The sequence below is a fragment of the Malaclemys terrapin genome, chromosome 12 (assembly GCF_027887155.1).
Source record: "Malaclemys terrapin pileata isolate rMalTer1 chromosome 12, rMalTer1.hap1, whole genome shotgun sequence".
NCBI lineage: Eukaryota > Metazoa > Chordata > Testudines > Emydidae > Malaclemys > Malaclemys terrapin.
The window spans coordinates 34,014,110-34,022,946 of record NC_071516.1 but is presented as its reverse complement, the minus strand read 5'-3'; the positions used below and the strand labels follow the sequence as shown (position 1 = coordinate 34,022,946).

The following is an 8,837-nucleotide window of genomic DNA, read 5'->3' as shown; positions in this document are numbered from 1 at the left end:
CCTAGAAACTTGCCCATTTCCCCCTGGCTTTTGTTATCACTTGCTGTTAACTCGAGTGTATCTGCTTTGAACTGTATGTAACGGCCAGCAGGGCAGGGAGGCATCAGGTGCGGGGAGAGCACCCCGGAGTGGGGACACCCAGCCCCTGTCCTGAGTGACCAGACTCCTGGGCCCAGCCTTGTCGGGGTTTCGGGGACTCGGCCGAGCCGGATGGAGGAAGGGGAGCACTCGAGGGCACCCAGGCCTCCGGGCAAAGGGAGCTGGAGCGAGGACTCTGGTTTCACTAGCCAACTCCGCCGGGGTGGTGCAGACGCCAGGAAGGTTCCCCTGATAGCGGGACCATCCCAGGCCCCTGGGTGAGAGTAGCTGCGGGCGGGGAGTTTGCAGACGCTCCCTGGCTGGACTGGGCGGGGCTAGCCTGGAAAAGTGACTTTCGGTTTTGCTTTTCCAGCCTCTGCGCCACAGCCCGGGCTAGTGAAGGTAACAGGGACCCCACAGCCCCCTCCCCTGTGGTCCAGGGCCCCCAGTCGGGGAGAGAACCCAGGAGTCCTAGTGCCCAGCCCCCCCGACCGGGGCTAGGACCCACGAGTCCTGCCGGGCATACAAGTGTGTGTGCACTGCCCCCTGTAACACGGCCGGGGGGTCTCTCCGCCCCCAGCACTGCGCAGGGTGGATGTAGGGAGTGGGGGGTTTGGAGTGACGGCCCGGTCCCACCCACGGAGCTCCCACCGCCCCCTTCCCACTGGCAGGTTAGACGACAGGTATAGCAATCCTCCCGTTTTGCAACGGGCGTGGTTTCCGCCACGCAGCAGTAACAATCGGGGCTACTTGCTACCGCCTGGTCCATGGGGTTGGAGGAGGGATGGGGTTTGTGGTCAAAAACACTCACGATCTGCTTCCTCCTGGGTAATGTGACAAATTGATCTATTGCATGATTGAGGCGCGCTGTTTCACTTTTTTCTGTGTGAATACATGAAAAGGGAGGTAAGGTTTGGGGGTACAGAGCATACCGCTGAGCCCAAGGTGATACCAGAATGGCCACTTTCATTTTTTTCACTGGCTTTCTCCTTGCTCCTTTCCAATGACTTGGCTGCCCATGCACCTGTCACTGGTCCAGGGATATGGTTGCGAATTAGGAGGGATGGGGTTTGTGGTCGAAAACACTCACGATCTGCTTCCTCCTGGCTAATGTGCCAAATTGATCTGTCACATCTTTAATGCAGATGAGGATAAGGGAGTTGCCTGAAACTTGTCAACAGGGATCTAGGTGTGTCTCACACCGCCATTCACTGCTCTATGCAAGTTTTTTCTCTGATCAGTTTTGGTTCAAGTGGGGGGTGTCCTTTCATGAGTCAGACAGACTGGATACTGTGCCCTGGTTCCCCAAGAAGACCGGTATTATCTGTGACTGCAGAGATCTTAACAGGGCATTGAGCATGAAATGATCTTTAATAATATGTTGTGACTACATACATTAAAGAAATCCATTTCACCTTGGTTTAGGAGAGAAACCACTGATTGACCAATAAGAATCTAGTGTTGGAGATCCCCATAATGCAATTAGTTTTTCTTCTCCGTTGTCAGTGCAGCTTTTATTTTCGTGAGTTTCGCACACAGATGCAGAAATGTGGACTTGCGCATCCAAAAGTTCTGCAGCCACTGGTCATGAGCCCAAGCCTTCATTGTTGCAGAAGATTTTTGCCCTTGAGAAGGATGTAAGATGACACCATATAATACACTTACTGAATATTTCTGAATCAGCTTCTACACACCAGCAATGACGTGTGAACATGGGACTGTAAGGGCTGGATTCACAGGCAAGATGAATGCAGCAAAAGGCAATCCTAAAATTTGTGAACTGTTATGAGACTTCACATAGACAAATAGTTATGAGAGACTCTTTTAAATACTCAAAATGTGTGATGCCTTTTTTTTTAATCATATATGCTAGGGACAGTCTTGTCCTCTTCTCCTCCCTGATGTCAGTGTAGATGCAGGCAGTGCAAAATGTACTACAGTTGTATAGTATCTCAAATGCACAGCTGCATTTCAATGTGGAACTAGCTATTCTTCTTTGAGTGATTGCTCCTGTGTATTCCGCAGTAGGTGTGCGTGCTCGCCACGTGCACTGGTGCCAGAAGTTTTTCCCTTAGCAGTACCTGTAGTGGGGGAGCACCACTGCGACCTCTGGAGTGGCACCTCTATAGTGCCCTATAAGGGGAGCTGCGCACTCCCCCCACCATCAGTTCCTTCTTCCCGCCAGTGAAGGTAGTCGGAACTTTGTGCTCCTGCCTTGCTGTAGCCCTTCCAGTAGCCTTAGTAGTACTCATCTTCTCCTTAGTTGGATAACTTCTTTAGTTTGTTGCCTGGTGCGAGGCATGCCTCGTGCCCCAGGCTTCAAGTCATGTGACTCCTGTCGCAGTTCTATGCCAAGAAGCAACCCGCACACTCAGTGTCTTCGCTGCTTGGGCGAGACTCGTAACCGATCGCTGTAAGATCTGTTGGTCATTCAAGGCTCGAACGAAATGTGAGAGAGAGATCCGGCTCCGGGCCCTGCTGATGGTATCTGCATTGGCCCCGGCACCAGCACGCCGATCAGACTCGGCACCGAGTGCCTCATCGTCGGTGCGGAGCAAGGCGCCCTCCACCAGTCGGCACCGCTCACCTGCTAAGAAGCAAGGGAAGCGGCGCCGAGAAAAGGACAGGGGTGAGGCCGGACCCGAGTTGGGCAGCCCACGATCCCCCCCGGGACCCAGACCTCCGACTCGCGCCGAGTGGAGTAGTCCGGTCCCGTCCACGCGTGCCTCTCCCGCGGTGAGAATGCTGTCGACGCCGGAGGCTGCACTGGCCGCGCATGACATCCTTTCCCTCCCGGTGCCGGGTGTGCCACCTGAGACAGGCTCCCGGTCCTGAGGGAAGCCGCCGTTGGGAGCACACCAGCCCTCCCCGGCAAGAGACAGCCCGTGCTCCGAGGACCGCGCGCCCCATTCGCCGAGGTCCTCACATAGCTCGTGTCAGTCCTCCACTCCGATCAGACTTGCTGACTCACCTGCGCAGGAGCCTCGAAGGTCCTCCACTCCCCATCGGGAGCACAGGCACCGAGACAAGCGGCGTCGACGCTCCTCTTTGGATAGGAGCTACAGGAGCAGATCCCAACGCCATCGTTATGGACGCTCAGGCTCGAGTGCCCACTCCGCTAGACACCATAGACGGAGCTCTCCTCGGGCGTTACCGGCACCGAAGCGTTGAAGCTACGATCGCCGGGACGACTATGAGAGCAGCACTTCGGTCGAGTACTGCTCCTCATTGTCGTCGAGGCCCAGATCTCGAGGTCGGCACCGGCACCACCGTAGACGCTCCTGTTGCTCCTACGGCACCGTGCGGTCAACGGCGACCTCGGCCTCGGCACCCAGCCACCCGTCCCCGAACCGCTCCAGGCCCCAAGAGCAGCCTGCACCGCTCGGCACCCACGCCAGTCAGTGGCAAGGGGCGCCGTGGCAGGGCCAATGGTGTCAATGGGCACCGTGTCCGCAATTGCCTGCCCAGGCGAGACCCTGCGCGGTAGCCAGGGCGTCGCAGACCCATTCGGTGTCCCCCCTCTTGACAGAGTCAGAAGTCGACGGGCACCGAACCGGCGGCACCAGGCCCGGACTGGGTCTTGGGAGTCGAACCAGCGGCACCTCCCGATGCCCTGGTAGCCGGACCGGCCCCCTCGGCGGCACCGGAGGAGACCATAGCAGCACCTCCGTCCGTTGTACAAGAGGACTTTAAAGCTCACCAGGAGCTCCTCAAAAGGGTAGCCTCGAATCTCCAACTCCAGGCTGAGGCGATGGAGGAGCCGTCGGATACCCTTTTCAATGTTCTGTCCTCCTCGGCACCGGGCTGTGTGGCCTTACCCCTTCACCAAGGTGTGGCCGATATATTGACTGCCCTGTGGCAGACCCCAGCTTCCTTGGTGCCCATCTCCAAGAAAGCAGAAAAAAAGTACTTGGTTCTGGCTAAGGGACATGAGTACCTGTACTCCCACCCGGCACCTAACTCCCTGGGGTGGAGTCAGTCAACCATCGGGAACGCCATGGCCAGCCTGCACCCACCCCCAAGGACAAAGACGTCAGGGACCGGGAACATGCCACCCTCCTAAACCAAGAGGTGGCGCGCCTTCTCAACCTGGGTGTGGTGGAGAGGGTAGGAGCTGGGGGGCACTGGGCAGTGAGAGGATCTGTGGGGGGGGTTCTGAGTGAGTGAGGGAGTGGTCTGGGAGGGCACTGGGCATGTGGGTTTGCGGGGGTCTCTGAGTGGTGTGGCACTGGGCATAGGGTGCTGGGCAGGGGGGTAGCATGGTGCAGCATGGGCCCACCCCCAAGGGGAAGAAGCACGATGGCAGTGCAGGGCCGGGCTGAACAGTGTGGGTCTGGCAGCTCCCGGTTTGTAAACAGTGCCCTAATACTGGGCTGGGTGGAGTGGGGCTGTCCCTGCCGTGCCATGACCCATCTCCCATTGCCCCGGCCAGCCCCTCATTCTGAGGACTCTGCCCCCCTGCCCCATGTCCCCATTTCCCCCATGGGGGCCCACAAATATGTTTAGCACAGGGCCCACAAAAGGTTAATCCAGCCCTTTTTGGGGTGCAGGCTCTGGGATGGAGTTGGGGTGCAGGAGGGTTGCAGGCTATGGGGAGTTTGAGTGAAGGGTGCAGGCTCTGCCCTGGGGCAGGGGATTGGGGTACAGGAGGGGGTGCAGACATGTGGGCTCTGGGAGGGAGTTAGCAACTCAGCACGTTGTATAAGAGAAAGGAGCTGCAGTGATTTCATATAGACATAGAAATTGATAAAAGACTCTTTTACATATTCAAAATGTGAGATGCAGAGTTGGAGGGAGGGAGGGAGGGAGTACAATATTTCATCGCATTCAGTCTCCTGGCTGGAGCAGTAACGTAGGCCCGCAGCACTTGTATATGACAGAGAGGAGCTGCGGTGTCTAAGCTTTGACAGGCTAGGAATTGGAGGCCTGTGCCTTTAAGACCCCAGTCCCAGGAACCCGCCCTCTGCTTCAGGGCGGACATGCAGCGTCCTGTGAGCAGAATGAAAACAACCTCTGCACCCCCCACACCCCTAGATTAGTGAGCACTGCAGGTGGCTCATCCCACGGGGTCACTGTTCCCCCCCCCATCCCCTCCCTAAACGGGGGTTTTGTCCCCGCATGGGGTCTGGCAGCATCTCTCCCCCCCCCCCCCAAGGCTTAACCCCGGCTCCTACCCCCACCCCGATTTTTCCCCTTCAGCCCCTCTTCTGCCACTACCTACAGTAGCTTGATCCCCCCAGGCCAGTAAATTTCTGCCCCCTGCTCAGACCCTGACAGCCCCCCGCTGCGATTTGCCCCCCTTAATCCTTTTAAACCCCTCCAAAGAGGAGGCAGCAAATCGTAAGTAGAAGTAAGGGCAGAGAGAGGGCAGTGGCAACAGCGAAGGTTACTGGGCATGCTCAGTTCGGGTGAGCATGCTCAGTACACCCAAAGTAGGGAATTGGGAGCAGGGGCTGTTTTCGCGGGGACTCGCCCTCAGCAGAGCGGGGTCTATGACCCGGGACGGGCAGGTCCGGTTCTGCCCAGCAGGGGGCAGCGCAGCTCTGGGAGCGGGGCCTAGGGGGGGTGTTCGGATCAAAGCCAGATCAGGAAATTCACCAACTTGTTGAGTCAGAGGCGCCCGCCCCATTCTGTCCATCCTCAAAACCCCCACACACTGTGCAACCCCCCCTTCTGTCCGTCTGTCCATCCTCACCCATTCGCACTGTCCAACCCCCCCTTCCATCCGTCTGTCTGTCCTCACCCCCCCGCCTGTCCAACTCCCTCTTCTGTCTGTGCGTCCCCACCCACATGCCTCCCTCCCTCCATCCCCACTCCCCTCCTTCCGTCTGTTCATCCATTCCCCGTACATTTCCTTCTCAACCGTATCCCAGGCCCTGCCGGGGGCTGGGGCCATGTGGGGGGGGTTGGTAGTCCCGGATTGTGTTTGTCTGGCCTGGCTGAGAGCCGTGATGACTGGGTGTATCCATCCCACTCTGGGCAAGCAGGGGCGTTCTCCCCCACCCCCAGCAGATGTGCAGGGCCCTGTGACACTCCCCTACATTTCTCCACCCCTCCCCCAGCTCCCAGCCATTTCCTCCATCCAAACATCCATCCCCACCCCCCTCCCGTCCGTCTGTCCATCCATCCCCATTACCCAAAAACACACACACACACATTTCTCCATCCAGCTCCCAGCTGTGCCCTGGTCCCTGCCTGCCCCTACTTGCTGGGAGCTGGCGCCATGTGCAGGAAGGGGGAGCCCGGGGGGGCCCGAGAGGAACCGTCTCTCTGATCTCTGAGCTAGGCCCAAGAGCCTGCGGGACTCCCTGCCACAGGACTTGGCTGAGCAGGGGGGTGGGGCTGGGGTCTCAGAGCTGTTGCTGGGGGACACACCCTGTGCCCATCAGTTTCCATGGGAACCCTGTATCTCACCGCACACCGTTCCCCCGCACAGATCTCCGACCCCAGACCAAGATGACGAGCTGTGGCCTCCTGAACAGTTCCAACAAGCCGGGTGAGTCAGGGCAGTGGGGTCCCATGACTGATGCCCCCCTCCCCCAGAGCCCATGGAGGGGCTTGTGGGGGGACCATGGCTGACATCCCCCTTCCCCGGCGCCCATGGGGGTCAGAGGGGCCCGTGGCTGATGTCCCATTCCCCCGGCGCCCGTGGGGGTCAGAGGGGCCCATGGCTGATGTCCCTCTCCCCGCCCCCCAGTGCCCCTGCGCAGCGGCTCGGTGACGGTGCTGATCCGAGGCTTCGTGGCGGATGTCGGCTGCGAGCTGCTCTACAGGAATGAGGAGCCGGAGCCAGTGGAGGCCGTGTTTGTGTTCCCCGTGGACGCCGAGGCGGCCGTCTACACCTTCCAGGCCCGCCTGGGGGGCGCCTGCATCGAGGCCCAGCTCCGCGAGAAGAAAAAGGTACCCGGAGGCAAGGGTTCTGGGAAGGAGAGATGGTACCGGGGGGCAGGGTATGGGTACACGCTGGCTTTGGGGCAGGGCAGGGGGATCTCGGGGTGACCCCATCTCTCCCGGCAGGTGCAAGAGCTGTACAGGGACACACTAGCTGGGGGGCAGGGCAGGGGGATGTTGGGGGACTGGGGAATCTCGGGGTGACCCCTTCTCTCCTGACACACACAGGAGCTGTATGGGGACACCCTGGCAAGGGGATCTCATGGGATAAGGAGATCTCGGGCTGACCCTGTCTCTCCAGGAGGTGCAGGAGCTGTTACTTCTAGGGGAATTTGGCACCAAAAAAATTAAAATTCTGTGCACAATATTTTAAAATTCTGCATATTTTTTTGTCAAAATAACACAGTGTAATCACGGCAGTTTCCATTATTTTGGTAATTTATTTCAAAATAGTATCAGCAAGTACGTCTGTAACAACACTGACCAAAAAAGAGATTCTGGTAAATTTTTCCATGAATAGATTCCTTTCTAAGCTTATTCATACAATTATATTAAACTACAATATAGAGCCATATTTCCCGCCCCCCTCAGAAGCAGCACAAAGGCTTGGCGGAGTCAGGGGTAATGGAGGAGCTGAGGGAGAGGGAAAGAGTCGAGTGAACCTCGAGGATTGTTGGGTGTGAGTGGGAGAAGTATGGAACAGGTTTTTTTGGCGGGAGGGATTCTTAGGGAATTGGGGAGCCTCCCCCCATGCAGACCCTTGCTCAGCCCAAGCCTCTCCCATTCAGTCAGGCACATCTGACCCTGTCTCTACACACACCCCTCGGTCTCTGCAGCCTCTTCCCCCCATCCCCGTGTGTCCCTGCATCCCCTTTCTCCTGTTCCCGTGTAGCCCTGCAGCCCCCCTCCCATTCAGTCCTTGGTTCAATGGTGTCACCCCACTAGCTCCTGAGCCCACAGCCCAGTCTCTCCCCCCCACCCACTGCCCCGGAGCCCCGTGTGCCCCACTCTGTCCTAACCAGGCTCCGCAGGCAGGGTGTTGTGAAGAACGCAGCCGGCTCCTGGCTTCTCTAGTGCCACAGCAGCCTCTGGTGGGTGAAAGGTGGAACTGCAGCACTTCTTGGGCAGAATGCATTTTCTGCGGGGGGGAGAATTCTGCAGCAGACGTGAATTCTGTGCATACGCAGTGGTGCAGAATTCCCCCAGAAGTAACCTGTTCGACGATGTGCTGGTTGGGGGGCAGGGCAGGGGGATCTCAGGGGCCAGGGTGAACTTGGGGTGACCTTGTCTCTCCGGCAGGCACAAGAGCTGTACGGGGACGCGCTGGCCGCGGGGCAGAGCTCATTCTTGCTGCAGCAGGAGGGGACTGGGGGCGATGTTTTCAGCTGCTCCCTGGGTAACCTGCCCCCCGGGGAGGAGGCGGTGCTGACCCTGCGCTACGTCTGCGAGCTGCCGCTGGAGCCCGATGGAGCCGCCCGCTACATGCTGCCAGCTGTGCTGCGCCCCCGCTATACGCCCCATGGTGAGACCCACAGATACCCCTGCCACGTTAGCCTGCCTGGTGAGACTCGTAGTCCCCAACACCCCCACTGCGCACCCTACAGTGAATGATCCCACAGCCTGTAACCCTCCGAAGTTCCCTAGCCCCTGCTACGTACCCCACAGGGAAAGACCCACATGGACCCTCATAGACCCATAGGCCACTACTATGTGCCCCATGGTAAGCGCCACCCCAGCCCTGCAATCCCTGCCCCAGGGTACGTGAACACCCCGGCCCTCTCCTAACCTCCCAGCATCCCCCCATGCCTCTCAATAGCCCATTCCCCCCATAGAATCATAGGACTGGAAGGGACCTCGCAAGGTCATCT

General features: G+C 58.5%; 1 protein-coding gene across 2 annotated transcripts in view; it reads left to right on the top strand.

Moving 5' to 3' along the window:
• The first annotated feature begins 426 nt into the window (after positions 1-426).
• Positions 427-8,837, top strand: part of LOC128847088 (von Willebrand factor A domain-containing protein 5A-like) — a 29,332-nt gene continuing 20,921 nt past the window's right edge. For both annotated transcript variants that reach the window (XM_054046424.1, XM_054046425.1), the window contains exons 1-4: positions 427-480; positions 6,515-6,574; positions 6,776-6,978; positions 8,269-8,491. In XM_054046424.1, the coding sequence (XP_053902399.1) occupies positions 6,535-6,574; positions 6,776-6,978; positions 8,269-8,491 (466 nt within the window). In that variant the 5' untranslated portion in view covers positions 427-480; positions 6,515-6,534. The remainder of the gene's footprint in view (positions 481-6,514; positions 6,575-6,775; positions 6,979-8,268; positions 8,492-8,837) is intronic.